At 44.5% G+C, this 15,804-nt stretch overlaps 1 protein-coding gene across 2 annotated transcripts in view; it reads right to left on the bottom strand.

The window, feature by feature from the left end:
• Positions 1-6,135, bottom strand: part of LOC308082763 (paxillin-like) — a 45,459-nt gene extending 39,324 nt beyond the window's left edge. The window contains exon 1 of one of the 2 annotated variants that reach the window (XM_080424763.1): positions 5,925-6,135. In XM_080424763.1, the coding sequence (XP_080280889.1) occupies positions 5,925-5,937 (13 nt within the window). In that variant the 5' untranslated portion in view covers positions 5,938-6,135. The remainder of the gene's footprint in view (positions 1-5,924) is intronic. The other variant, XM_080424764.1, reaches the window with a different exon arrangement.
• Positions 6,136-15,804: the final 9,669 nt, after the last annotated feature.

Genomic DNA, 15,804 nt, shown 5'->3' with positions numbered 1-15,804 from the left:
AGGAGGTTATCCCTTCACTTGATGAGTTCCCTCATAGACCATTTTCACATGGTAGCCATGTTCAACATGCATCATACTCTGTCATCCCCCCCATCCCATCCCATGATGTATGAGTAAAATGGCTTCCATGTGAAAATGCTCGATAGCAGACCTAGGTGCTAGTCTCTCTTACTCATCAAATCTATAATCGATAATCAATCAAACTCAAACATTTAAGAAGGTTGTTCCATACTAGGCTACTATGTGATGTTGGACCCTGTGAGAGATGACATGGTGTTCAGCTTTGTGCAATGCTGTGGCTGTTTAGTCAGCTTCCCCTTCCAAGCTAACCCTCCACACCAGCAGTATGCGAGTTGGAGCATGTACGTGTGTGTGTGTGTGTGTGTGTGTGTGTGTGTGTGTGTGTGTGTGTGTGTGTGTGTGTGTGTGTGTGTGTGTGTGTGTGTGTGTGTGTGTGTGTGTGTGTGTGTGTGTGTGTGTGTGTGTGTGTGTGTGTGTGTGTGTGTGTACCATATGCTTCAAAGCCTAGTAGCATTTAAATTCAGACAGATGGACAAAACCTAGACTTGAGGCCAGGGTTTCTTTCTCTCCTCTAGGCGGGCCAAGAGCTTGCAGATTCTATAATTCTGTGAACTGATTAGACATACATATCCTCATGCTCATGAGGAAGTTCAGTGTATATTTTTAATAAGGGGAACTTCGGTTGCTGCTATACCCGTTTCTCAGTGGATACGAAACCGTTTGTACAATTAACATTCAGTATTTCATTATTCTAATCTAGCCTCAGCTCTTTCTAATTCTAAATACAACTGTGTTTGACTCAAATGTAGAGCGTCGCTAATTATTCCACAACTTTATTCTTACTGATGCAGAAATGCATAAAAATTGCCAAAGGCATTAAAGTCATCTATTGGTGAAAACAAGAGTGCTCGCAAACAAGCTCCCCAGGGGTTCCAACACGCCACATGCAGGAAGGCACACACACACACACAGGGGCTTGGAAAGGATGTGCTGTCATCAGAGAGAGAGAGAGAGAGACGGACAGAGAGACAGACAAAGACAGACATACAGAGAGAGAGAGAGAATGACTCATCTTTCCCCAGGTTATTGTCCTCTCTATTCCATGTGTGCTGCTGGTTCTCGTTAAGAATGGGAAACTACCGTGAGACAGCGATGTCAACCCTCTCATTGTCCTTAGAATAACTGACTCATGCACACATGTGTAAAATGTCCACATATTTTAAATTAAGACAGAACTAAAAGTAAATACCAATGTCAAGAAAATCTACACCCAGATAGCTACATCAGCTCACATTTTGGAGAACATCGGCTACTCCCACTGACTGAATGACACTTCAAACACTGGGGCTTTTAGCTGCCATGCTGCCGACGAGAGTCGAAGGAGTCACTTCAGACTTTATGATCTTACTTAAACTGACGGGTTGGAACACTTCAATGAGAGAGAAGAGAAAGAGAGAGAAAGAGAGAGAGAGAGAAATATTCACAGAGAGAAAAGTGAGATAAAGTGAGAGATAATGTGGATCAAGAGACAGACTTGGGAGGGAGTGAAGTCAGTGAAAGAAGGATAACTTAGGAGTGTGTTTGATATGCAGGTCTTGTTGGTGCAAGCCCAGTGCAATGAAGCAGGGAGGGGCAGAGGGGTGCTTGGCAGCCCAAATAACTCTTGAGAAGGAGGTCAATGCAAGTTTTCAAAAAACACCACATCTTCTAGTCAATGAAGCCTTCAGAGAAGCAAGGAGCGGCAAGCCGGCAACTCATATAAATCTGTGTCTTGCATGTAGAATGAGCCAACCGTATATCAAAATTCCAACATGTAGCCTACTTCTTCTGACACGGCCTCTATGGCGCAAGAGGCAAATGTTTTACAACTGCAGGCCACTGAGCAGGCCACTGAGCAGTACAATGTGGCGTGTATCCAAATCTTGCCACGGCTAATCAGCTCTCCCACTAACTCAGTCAGCTTTCAGTCTGTCAATAGATCACAGCCTCCAGCTTCCTATGTGGTGCACCACAGGAATGGTACTGTATGGAGGGAGACGAGGGAGGGTGGGGCAATGCAGTGGGTACAGACCATACAGTTTGGCTGAGCACCAATCCTTGCATGGGATGTGGCCCAATCCCAAATGTCTTGCCTGCACCCAGGTCCCTAGGCCACTGCTGGATGCGGTATCCATCCACCCGAGGATCGAACTAAGGGTGCAACAGAACTAAAAGTATCATCGAACGAATCAATTTAATTGATTACAAAAAGATCTTTATTTTTAAAGATTGCAAGAATAGCAGAACTACAAGCTCACAACTCGTTGCATATCTGCTTGCTATTTTCGCAATATCGCATGAGACCATTATACAATTAAGTATAAAATAAGGTTTAATTGGTTAATCGGACTAATGGATTTTTTTTTTTGGTAAATGTTGATTCGCTAATATATATAAAACAAATAGCAAAAAACATGGTTCTCGATTATTAGATTCAAAAATGGAAAACGTAATCAATATAATAATCTCTAAGAAGATAATCGATCGTTGCAGCCATAGATCGAACTAACAAACAAAGATCTGTGTGCATTCATGTTGTGTGTGCATCTCGGGAGAAAGTGACCTGATAAGTGAACACACCACAGACAATCCATTATACTGCAAGACATGTCTGACAGTTTTGACAGACATGCGAGAAAGTGCAAGAAATAAACAGATTTAGAAATAGATAAGTAGAAATAGATAAGTATGGGAGAGGGCAGGGGGTTTGGGGCAGTGAGGCAGAGAGAGAGACACCAAGAGGTCAGTGGGGGGTCAAGGTGTTGCTGGCTCAGCACTTAAGGAGGACTCTCTAGCAGCTAAAAATACATATAAAGGCTACATTCTTCTCCCTTGGCCTGGGGGTAGATGGATCCATACCTCACTTCAACTCTTTCATCTACACACCATGTCATTGACTGCATCTGGGTCATCTTAAAAGAATGTTTAACTCCTCTTCCCTTCCTTGATCTTGTTCTTAGTGTTTCCCCTAGGATGAAGTTGTAGCAGTGGTGGTGAACAGCCGCGTGCAGACGCAAAAAAAAGGGGCAAGAAATTGGTGCTCAAAATGTATATATTTGTTTTACAATGTCTTTGATATTTGTGACATACTTTATAAAACAGTTATTTTCAGAAATCTTGAGACAATTCATATTTAAACTCATAATTATGTGTATTGTAAAATTATGTCACAAATATTAAAGACATAAGATTCCAATAATAATAATAATAATAATAATAATTTACAGAAAATGTTAACTGTGGTGCTCAAATTTAAGCTGTGGTGGTGCACCACGGTTAAATGCATATAGGTGAAACACTAATATGTATTCATCAATGCAAATTAACTTTTTTCTCCCCCAAACCCAAAGAAACCTAATTGTGCACATCATTGAGCATAGGGCAGCTAACGTTGGACTGGACAGAGTCCATCCATGGTCTACACTTCATTTATGCTTGTATATATGCCCCATCGTGTCGTGACAAGTTTATTCCAAACTCACGACAGAATTTACTACCTTGTGGTATGGACCTAACGCTGGCTTGTGCAACTCCCTTTTTTAAGCGCCTACCTTAAGGAAAGCCCTTCACTCATGTAAGTTGAGAAGGTATCCATAAATATTGACTGGGTATAGAATGACAAATATTCTTGGCTCAGTATCTGAAATACTTCCACTGAATAAAGGATTTAACCAGAGTTTGGCTAGGTTTCCATTAAACTGCATTAAATTGGATAGTATTTTTTCTTTATTAGCAGATTGGTAAGCACTTGGCAAATCACTGTTGTGATGGACTGCGACCTGTAAAGATTCAAGCAGCTATCTAAAGTGTATGGGCACCTACTGTGCTAGTATGCTCTTCTTAATATTATCAGCTACAGTACATGTAAAAGCATCTGTATAGCAAGTAGCTTTGGTTTAATACATAGTCAGAACTGCTATCACACGAGACACACGGAAATCTGTCCCTGCAATGGAAAGGCAACAAAAGGTAAACAAGGCAATTTCAGTCAGCAAGTCTCAATGCAGTTCACATGGTGGCAATCCCTTTGGCTGACTTTTGCTGCACATCTATCATCTTTGACTGTACGAATGTATTCTGCTGCATGTTTAGCATCATACGAACATGACTCCTTAGTTGCGTTTCACGGATGTCTGACTAAACTTAACCTTACAGTTGCCAGGGAGTCCTCACTCAAACAGAAGTGTGCATTCTGTATGATATCCGTTTTTCCCTTCTATAGCTTTGAAGTGAGAGGCACTTCATAGCAGCTTGTCTTTAATATTCAGAAAACCTAATGACAAAATCTATGTGGTCAGGGTGTGCAATTAACCTGCAATAGTCCATGTACATTCATTGCCAAAAATCTAATAAATGGTTTAATAAATTAAGAGGACATTGAAGAAATACAGCTAAATTGTAATACTTTTACCCATGATCTCCATTATTTTGGTGGTGGTTTGACAAGCAACTATAACAAGTGACTATAATCTGGAGACCTATAGTAGTAACATGTGTACACCAATAATGTGTAGCGCTACAGGCACCCTTTCTATGTCAACACAACTTCTAGCCTGAGGCCATTCATTTCCTACTACTCTATCACTAAGTGAGCCATAAGCCAGTCAGTGGTGGAAAAAGTATTTTTTTTTTACTCAAGTCAAAGTATCAATACTGCAAAGTAGAAATACTCAGTTACAAGTGAAAGTCTGGAATTCAAAAATGTACTCGAGTAAAAGTACAAAAACATTGGCATCAAAATGTACTTAAAGTACCAAAAGTAGAAAGTACTCATTATGCAGAATGTCCTGTCCCACAAGTTTTCAAACGTATAAAATGTATACACATCTTTTGAAAACAGCAGACCTACAAGCTGTAAGATCTGTGAGCTTGTAGATCGGCTATAAATGGCCGAAATGTATAAGGCTGAAGTGGTTAATGCATGTTTTGTAATAATAATCTAAATCTACAAAGTAATAGTGACTAAATGTTTCAAATAATTGTAGGGGAGTAAAGTATAATGTTTTCCCTGAGATGTAGTGGAGTAGAAGTGAAAGTACTGAAAATTGGAAATACTCCAGTAAAGTAAAAATGCCTCAAAATTGCACTTAAGTACAGTACTTGAGTAAATGTACTTAGTTACTTTACACCACTGGCCATAAGCCATTGTTTGTGTTGTTGGTCTTATTCCTGCAGGTAGGAGCACACCAACCAACAGTAACATAACATAACAATTCGATTTTTATTTCAGACCCAGGGAGATCCATATCGCAATTATACAACAACATTAAAGTAACCACTGCTGGACAGCAGGAATCTGAAGCGTGTATCAGCAGTAGGTATATCAGCACAGCAGCAGCCACCATAATGGCTGAAGTTTCACCCTATCTCTAGGCTATATTCGACCAGAATGGTCTCTAGGGAATGAGAATAACTTCACACAAAACCACAAGTATCCGTTTTAACACAGCTGCAGCAGGAACCCGGCGGTCCATTACGTTATACTCAGATACGAGCACAAACGGAAAACAAGCACACGTCACACGTCCACAGCCTCAAAGCAAAGCACTCTCACTTTAAAGATGTTTGATGTTGAAAACACCAAGCTGAAGCTAATCATCTAATGAGGTTCCTCTCTCTCTCTTCGATGCGTCGCTCAGTCACAGTCCGCATGCAGGGCCTGTTTGTCCAAGAACCATTATGTTGTGGTCGAACCTAACCTGGATTTATAAGACGTTATGTTGTCAAACTAAAGCTGCTGTGAACACGCCTGAAAGGCTCGGGCGGGTTTAACAAACCACAGCTAGCAGCTCACAGCATGCCCATGTTTGTCCAGAATGTGAGACATTTTGTGGAATCCCTTCGGATATAATATGCGAACTTACCTAAATCATCCATGGCACCGCCGGAAATCGTTTCAGGAGAAAGGGGAACCCGGGGTCTCTGGTCTGGTTGTTACTGGGAACAGTGGGGGGCTGGCTGACTGGCCGGGTTCTATGGCTCTAATAAGCAGATCCCAAATCCCAGATCTCTCCACTGAATGCGGTTAAGTTTTCAAGTTCCCTACTCCTCGATGAAACGGATCAGTCATCAGACACACAGCTCGCCCCCATCCGGAGCCTCCAACAAGTTTACACATCATCATCCAGTCTGTCTGTGACTGTGGGTGGGGCGACACCTAGCGGCCATTATGCACATTTGCGACATTTCTGGACAGAAAGGGGTTTCAACTTTGATTGAATACTTTATTAGAAGTTTACAGAAAAAAGTACAGTTCCACCACTTCTAAACTACACTAGTTACATAGAACAAATACTCCAAGACGCACCATTGTGAGTTGGGGAGACTAGTCCTAATATGCAACAAACTAAGTTTGACAAACTAGCCTACTTTGGAGTGGGACATTCTGCATAATGAGTACTTTCCACTTGGTACTTTAAGTACATTTTGATACCAATACTTGCACTTTTAATCAAGAGAATTTTGAATTCCGGACTTGTAACAGATTATTCCTACATTGCAGTATTGATACTTATACTTAAGTAAAACATTTAGTACTTCCACTATCGTTTTGTGATTTTAGCAAAGGCCAATTTGCATGGTGCTGTTTAGTGTGAGCAAACGTGACACTTTGAACCAAACTCCAAGGCATCATTCAGGACAAACCAACACATGGATAAGATAGTGGTATCATCACCTGACCCACACATGCATGGTTCTCAAAGTGGGGTCCGAGGACACCACATGTGTCCCTGAGGGGGTTCCAGGGGGGTTCGGGTTCCCCATCAGTTAAACCATTTTAACCCTATTTTATACTTCGGCTATTCAAAAATAGCCAAACTTCAAGCTCACGACACATTGATTGTGGTCTTGTAGATCTGCTATTATATCTGCACAAAATCTTATGTAGGCCCGCGGCCTAATACATATAGACCTATCATTTGAGGGTCCGAGTCCGACCCCCATGCAGTGAAAAACCTCCTCTGCCATTTTAATTCAGCAGAATGGCCACTAGAGGGCAGTCGTGTATTGTGGTCAAGATATATCTGACACACAAGTCAATAAATGATTTATTTTTTCCTTATCCTTTATTTAACACGCGTGAATCACATTGAGATGTCCTTCTCTCTTTCAAGTGGTCCCTGGGGCCTTTTCAGCAAAGCCCTTCTTGACACAGTCATATATAGATACACATTCTTGGTGCCCAGTAAAACCATTGTCTTGTACTGCAGGCCACTGAACCTTGCTCAAGGGCACTGCAACAGTGGATGTTGGTTCATCACTTCCTCTCCTAGATTTTCCCTGCCATTCCGGGGGATCAAACCAGGAATTTTAAGGGCAAAAGCGTGCTCCTCTATAACCTCTAAGCCTATTCTTGGAGGACATTTGAATCCTGTTTTATATCAGTCACAAAACTATTTTCTAGTTTTAGCATAGAATGTAGCCAATTAATATTAAGGTTAACACAACAATTGCATCTTTAGGAAAAAAAAATAGTGTTGGTGTTGCTATTGATCCTATTCACATGCGTTTGTATGTTTCTGCCCCAGAATGATATTATGCCTGTGGAGGTGGAGAACAGCAGATATGATGAGCAGTGTAATACAGTCAGCGGATAGAGCTGGAGGTGAGTCCTCTCCTACAGCATTTTCAACTGTTTCATCTTTCTCATTATTATGTTTATGAGTTTCTGATGTATTGGGTGGCAGCTCAGGAGGCTCAGGAGGAAGAGTGGCCGCTTGGGAATCTTGGGAAGGTTCCTGGTTTGATCCCCAGCTCCCCCGGGGTTGTGTCGAAGCGTCCTTGAGCAAGACACTTAACCCCTAACTGCTCCTGCTGAGCAGGTTGGTGTATTTGACACATTATTATTAGAAAGTGATAAGTGTGCAGCGCCTGGTCAGTTTTCTATGTTGCTGTTTCAGTGTTGTACTACATTTTAGGTTCAGCTGGAAGCGTGCCACAGCCTAGCCAACTCCCTGGAGAAACAGCAGCGTACATTGTTGACCTTTTTACCAAGATGAACTGTGACCCCAGCATCCATCACTGAGTGAAACCCAAATCAATGATGACAATGTCACACAGTTCATCAGTAGGTGGAATGGACTAATTGTAAATCCCTCCCTTTAATGGAGCTGGCCTAAGGTCAGGATAAATGCACAGACAAGTTCCAGTGGTTTTACTTTAAGTAAAAGTATCAATACTGCAATGTAGAAATACTCCATGTATCCAAGTAAAAGTCTGGAACTGAAAATTTACTTGAGTAAAAGTACAAAAGTATTGTCATTAAAATGTACTTAAAGTAGAAAGTGCTCATTATGCAGAATGTCCCATTACACAAGCTTTCAAATGTATAAAATGTATACAAATCATTTGAAAATAGCAGATCTACAGGCTCACAATGCGTCCCATCGCGACGCATTGTGAACTTGTAGATCGGCTATTTTGAAATGGCCGAAATGTATACAGGGCTGAAGTGGTTAATGTATGTTTTGTAATAATAATTGTTTTCAAATAATTGTAGTGGAGTAAAAGTATAATATTTGCCTCTGAGATGTAGTGGAGTAGAAAAATGTAAAATGCTTCAGTAAAGTAAAAATACCTCAAAACTATACTTAAGTACAGTACTTGAGTAAATGTACTTACTACTTAGTTACTTTACACCACTGCGGCAAGTTCTAATGTGGTCCTGGCAGTGGCTCAGGAGGTAGAGCGGCCGCTTGGAAGGTTCCTGGTTGACTGGGAGTCCTGTGTAAGCCACAGTGTGCTGACTTTTACTTTTTGATTTGCCTCGATCCCTGGCTCACCCTGGGTTTGTGTCAAAGTAGTCTCTCTCAAGCCACTACAACTCTCACACAATCTTTGAAAGTGTGACAGGAGTTGTGACAAGAAGCTGTCATCTGTCATTTCCGTTCATATAAACATATTTTTGAATTTCCATTTCTGCTAAACCGGAAAGCTAGATAGGATTAGAGCAGACTAATTTGATTTAGGCCACAGTAGGACTTATTTACGACACTGCAAAGGCGAAACATAAACGGTGTGTGTGTGTGTGTGTGTGTGGGGGGGGGGGGTTGTCCGCTTTATTTTCTTCACATTTTTCAGTGCTTCTGAAGTACAGACTGTAAGGCAGAGGCATTTGAAATATTGTGAGAGAGTGTCCTTGAGCAAGACACTGAACCACGGCAGTTCCCAATTAGCAGGTTGGTGCCTTAATGGTTTCCACTGCCATTGTTGGTGTGGGAAAGTGTGAATGTTTGTGTGAAGTTTGTGGGAGAATGTAATGCACATTGTAATGCGTCTCATGTAGGCCTTATAGTAGGTCAAAATGTTACTTCTGTTTTCAATATAACGTGACTAAAAAGGGTTTTAGCTACTGTGAGCAAGAGCTGTGCCTCTTCCATGTCCTGATTGGTTACTCTTGCTCACAGCCATTTGAGCAATATCTTCTCTTGTCCTACCGGAGACTCCGCCAGTCATCAAATGATTGGCTTAGGAATGCGACAAAAAACAAACAATCTCCATGAATTCAAGGTTTCACGCCACAGGTTATAGGCTTCAATGATAGAAAATAAGTCATTTTTTGGGTGAACTACTCCTTTAACATCAAAATGTCTTGTTTAGTCTCTTCAAGTTAATTCTTGTATTTGTTATAGACTGACATGGAGCCATATTATGCTGTAGTAGCTAATGAACTCTGATGTTTCAATACTTTTCCTCTGTGCAAAAAGGCAATCAGATCTATGTAATATAGCTGAAATGATACATCCGAGCAGGCAGCAAATCCTCCGCTATAATTAATTTAGTAAAACTATAATCTTCTCTGTCAACTGCAACAGCATCCTAGAGAAGTGGCTCTATAACCTACAGATGCGCCCCAGCCACAATGAGGCTGGCTGATGGAACTGGCACTACAGCAGACAACAGTAGCAGAGATCAGCCGAGAGATCATCTACGTATGCATCCTGAATACTTCTCTAACCTCTCATCTTTAAACTTTGACCTGTAAGGGTAAAGATCTGTGATGCGACATTGGACCAGAACATGCAGGGTGATACTATGAGGCATCAAAAGATTATAACAGAACCTGTAAATACACATGAGGCTTCCATGTTTAGTCATCTTGATTCTCCCTGATCTCATTATCTGGAAGTCGTTGTAGGATTGCGTACCCTTACCTTTACTCCTCAAGCACATTTAAAGTTAATCTTTGGTCAGCATTGAACACAGCAGTCGACACTCAACATGATCTCAAAATGTGTTATAACACAGTGGTCTTGGTTATTTGTGGCCTCTAAGTAGTATAGTCACAGTAGGGGAGCAGATATTGGACTGTCTGGCAGAGTTTGTGTGAGTGCATGTGGTGCAGAGACAGCAGACCAAATCCCTACGTGCCCCCTCTGCAAAAACAAATGGTGCTTCATCTCCAAGTCTCGCTGATCAGACACTGTAGTGTAGACACAGCCATCCTACTATTGAGGTCTGGGTGTTAACTCAGAGAGTGTTGTACAAATCTAGCCAAATGGATCCCTACACTTTATGAGTTATAAATGGATAAGTGGACACTGATGCTTTGACTGTGTACTATATGTTTATATATAAAGCAGCATTAGTCCCATGTCTAGTATCAGTGATGCTGAAAACAGACAATTAAAGTCTGCACACACTGTTGCTCCATTTTGCAGATAATAATCATGTACAAGGTACTGTCACGGGGCAACCCGTGCCCTATATATAAAGACACAGGGGTTAAGGGCAGTTCACGCACACACACACCACACAGCTGCGTCCGATTCATAATCAAGACCACCGGCCGGTTTGGAAGCGGTGACTGTGGGGAGTGTGGCAGATATGTCCTAACCAAATGTCAATACTATAATGTCAATACTGTTGAATGCATTCACAAATTCACAAGTAATTCACACAGACTTTACAGGGATAAAACATTCAGTTTATTGTGTAACCTGTGGTAAAAGGAGTTGCTCATTGTTTGTCACCTGTAACTCCTCTGCAGTACTGGCACTGTGGGTTGAACTGCTAAACAGAGCATGGACCAAACCATGTAGCTTAAGTAGGGGAGGTCCCAGTGGAAGGTGCCATGTACTGTAGAGGAGGAGGGGTGTTTCACAATGTTTATGGGCAAAGTATTATATTATCTATGGAAATGAATTCAAACACAAAATGGGGTTCAGTCTGAAAGTACCATATCTATTTATGTGTTGGGTTATTCATGTTATATTTGTCAGCTTGTAGATAAGCTATTTTTGAAGGTTAATTGCTGCCTCTGTTGTGGTAGGATCCTCTCCTATAAAAAGGAGACAGCAGAGTCAGAGCTTCAGTTATGTTTGGGCAGGCAGAGAGCCCAGTCAGAGCTGCCAGGGCCCCCTCATAGGGGTGTAGCCTAAGTGCGCTTTGTTTTGTTCTGTTACCCTTTTGTTAAGTTTTGCATTAATTTCCTGAGTTCGTTATCTTCGTATTTTTTGGCCAGCATTATTTTTGTTATTCGATACATGCACTGTAAAAAGCTGCACTGACTTGGTGGAGGAGAAGTGGAAGAAATAAAGACCACAAAAGAGAGCATTTCTGACTGTTTTTGGAGTCTCGACCTCCGGTCAACTTTACATGTGGTGTCAGAAGAAAGGAAACAACAGTCAGGATGCCTCCAAAGCCACAATTAAGAAGCAACCAGCAGCAAGTAGAACTCTCCGAGGAGGAAGACGGTGCCGCAGGGGGAGAAATGGAGGAACAAGTCCAACCCACGGTGAGCACCACCTCGTCCCAGGAGGCAACATTCTCCAACCTGGCAAAAATGTTCGACACATATATTCAGTCGCAAATGGAGAAGGATAGGAAGCAAGACAGGGAGAGGGAGCGACAGGAGCGGAAACTCGACGTGATCAACCATCAAATAACCCAGCTCCAGTTGGACATGGAGGCAGCCAGGCCGAGGGCGCCACCAGTGGCAACGGAGCCAGCGATGGGGTCGCCAGCAGCGGCACCAGCGGGACCAGGGACGGGATCTGCAGCAGCAGGACCATCATCGGTACCAGTGCCAATGGGGGACCCGAGGCTGGTGAGGTTAGAAGACTCGGATGACATTGAACATTTTCTCACAACATTTGAGAGGCTGGCGGTGGTGTACAGATGGCCACGACAGCAGTGGGCCATCCGGCTGATTCCCTTGCTGACGGGCAAAGCAAGAGGTGCGTTTGTAGCAATGGACTCGGCCTACACACAAGACTACGACCGGCTGAAAGCGGCAGTGTTGAGAAAGTATGAGGTGAACAGAGACTCTTACCGACAACGATTCCGGAGCCTTGAGGTGCCACCAGGCGAGTCACCTCATGAGCTGTATACCCGCCTCAGAGACCTATTCAACAAGTGGGTGGACTTCTCTGTTGCGTCCAAGAAGGACATCATGGAGATGGTGGTCCTAGAGCAATACCTGAGGGTCCTCTACCCAGAAGTGAAGGTCTGGGTCAAAGATCCGGAGACGGCGGAAGACGCGGCGGACCTCGTCGACACCTACGTCTCAGCACACAAAGGTCCAGGCTCCTACCTCTACGCCGGACAGCGCCAGGCGAAGGGTAAGTCTGAGGGTTGGTTCAAGGGGGGTAGTCCTCAGGGTAGCTCTCATTCCCAACCTAGATCAGGCAGGCCAGTGGTTCAGGAGCACACTAACCCCAGGTCACAGCCAGGGGATAAGTCACAGATTGTGTGTTATAATTGTGGTGAGGTAGGCCATACACGCCCAGTTTGCCCCCTCAAAAAGCACAAATCCACCAGTCTTTGCTATGTCCCTAGGCCTGAGTTCACTGTACGCCCTGAAGCACAGCCAGACTCCCCTTTGACCACTGTTCAGCTAAATGGAAAGCCTTACACTGCCCTGCTAGACACAGGCTGTTCACAGTCTCTAGTTCAGTCTCACCTGGTTGCTAGAGAGATGTGGAATGAGGGAGACTCAATGTCAGTCATTTGTGTCCATGGCCATGAAGAACAGAGCCCTACTGCAGACATTTACCTTGAGGTTAAAGGTCAGGTGTACCTCATGAAAGTTGGTGTTGTCCCAGAATTGCCCTACCCCATCCTGCTAGGTACAGATTTACCAGTCCTGTATGACCTAATCTATGAAAGCAGGGAAAGGTTTTGTGGTGTTGTGACACGTGCCAGAGCCAGGCAGGCTCCGTTTCCGGAGGTACAGCCACCAGTTTCCTCTGTAATCCAGCAGGCAGGGCCACATGTTACACCTGAGGCAGTGTCAGTTACAGAACCCCTACCTATCACACCCGACACGCAGGCAGACACATTGCAGCTAATGCCATTTCATGGGGAGGTGGTAGGGGAGCCCACAGTTACACAGGAGGACAGATTGGAGAGGCGCAGACAGCAAGTGGGGGAACTTATACCACAGTTCACAGAGCAGGCAGAGCCAGAGGTTCCAGCTCCAGAGCTGCATGTAGACAGGTTTCCCTGTGATCTTGCTAAGTGTCAGCGTGAGGACTCCACTCTGGTGCACTGTTTTAAAGAGGCAGAGAAGGAACACGCAATAAATTTGCCCCACCATGAGCGCTATGAGATAGAAAATGACCTTCTGTATAGACTCAGTGAAGATGGCAGACAGCTGGTACTTCCCAAATCCTGTAGAGAGGAAGTTCTGAGGGTGGGTCACACAATCCCTTGGGCAGGTCACCTAGGCTTTATGAAAACCCTGTTGCGCATTTCTAAGAGGTTTTGTTGGCCAGGGATGTATAGCCAGGTTAAGGACTATTGTAAAACCTGTCCAGAATGCCAGTTAACCGCAGGGAAAAAGACAGCCCCTGTACCCCTAATTCCACTCCCTGTCATTGGTACCCCATTTGAGAGAATAGGAGTAGATGTAGTGGGCCCCCTGGAGAGAAGCAAATCAGGAAACAGGTTCATTCTTGTTATCAGTGACTATGCCACCAGATACCCCGAGGCTATCCCCATGAGAGAGGTGACGGCTAGGCAGGTAGCATCAGCTTTGCTGAAGTTCTTCTCTCAAGTAGGGATTCCTAGGGAGGTTTTGACAGACCAGGGTCCCAACTTTATGAGCCGTACGCTCTCACAGGCCTATCAGCTGTTAGGGATTAAGAGAGTAAGGACTACCCCCTACCACCCTCAGACTGATGGGCTGGTAGAGCGTTTCAATCAGACTTTGAAAGGCATGCTCAAGAAGTTTGTATCAGAGACTGGTAAAGACTGGGACAAATGGCTGCCATACATTCTGTTTGCCTACCGCGAGGTCCCTCAGGCCTCGACGGGCTTTTCACCTTTTGAGCTGCTTTACGCCCACCAGGTCAGAGGTCCTCTCGATGTGCTCCGTGAGACCTGGGAGGGTCCAGCTCTCGCACAGGACATGAACATCATTTCCTACGTCCTGAATATGCGAGAGCAACTCATGAGGTCCACCACCATCGCCAGAGAACATCTACTCCAGGCCCAGGCAAAGCAGAAAGACTGGTATGACCGGTCAGCCAGGCAGCGAAGTCTCCAGCCGGGGGACGACGTCTTGTTGCTGTTGCCGACATCAGAGCATAAGCTGTTGGCAAAGTGGCAGGGTCCCTACAAGGTCAAGCAGAAGATGGGTCCTGTGACGTACCAGATCCACATGCCGGAACGCAGACAGCCGTTGCAGACGTTCCATATCAACATGCTCAAGAAATGGAATCCTCGTCCCACCCCACCGCCACCAGCTATCCACGCTCTGTACATCAAGGCTGTGAGGGAGGAAGAGGAAACACCGGAGCAGTACCTACCAGTGCCAGAGGGTGAGCCACAGCTGGAGCTGAGCCACCTGGAGGGGGAGAAGAGGAAGGAGCTTCTTCAGATCCTGCCCAGACACCTGTTTGGGTTAACTCCAGGCCGCACCGACGTCACCCACCACCGCATCACCTTGAAGGAGCCAGAGCCTCTTCGCCAGGCTGTCTACAGGGTTCCAGAACGCCTGCTGCCAGTCCTGAAGAAGGAGATCGAGGCGATGAAGGAAATGGGTGTCATCGAGCCATCGTCCAGTGAATGGAGCAGCCCAATCATCTTGGTCCCCAAGAAAGATGGAACCCTGAGGTTCTGTCTGGATTTTAGGAAGGTGAATAGGGTCAGTAAGAGGGACTTGTATCCAATGCCAAGAATTGACGACCTCTTGGAGAGGGTTGGCAGGTCACGCTACATCACTACCCTCGACCTGTGTAAGGGTTACTGGCAGGTTCCCCTCAACCCAGAGAGCAAAGAAATAACCGCTTTTAGAACACCGTTTGGACATTTCCAGTTTACTGTCCTGCCCTTTGGTCTCCATGGGGCCCCCGCAACTTTCCAGCGGTTAATGGACAAAGTTCTGGTCGGCACAGAGTCCTTTGCAGCGGCATACCTGGATGACGTGGTGGTGTACAGCAGTTCCTGGGAAGAACATCTGACCCATCTACAGGCAGTGTTGCAGAGACTCAAGAGGGCGGGCCTGACCATCCGTCCTGACAAGTGCTCCCTGGCCAAACATGAGACTGAGTACTTGGGGTATGTGCTGGGTAATGGGGTCATTCGTCCACAGGTGGGGAAACTCGAGGCTGTCAGATTGGCTGAGAGACCCACGACCAAGTCTCAGGTCAAATCATTCATTGGCCTGATAGGCTGGTATGGCCGTTTCATTCCCCGTTTATCCACTATCTCAGCTCCCCTCACCGATCTCACTAAAAAGAACTTGCCCAACAAGGTGAGATGGACCGAGGACTGCGAGGTGGCCTTCAATACCCTGAA

This window comes from Gymnoscopelus braueri (assembly GCF_963280865.1).
Source record: "Gymnoscopelus braueri genome assembly, chromosome: 3".
Taxonomy (NCBI): Eukaryota; Metazoa; Chordata; class Actinopteri; order Myctophiformes; family Myctophidae; genus Gymnoscopelus; species Gymnoscopelus braueri.
The sequence above is the reverse complement of the archived record's forward strand: the minus strand, read 5'-3'. Positions and strand labels throughout refer to the sequence as shown.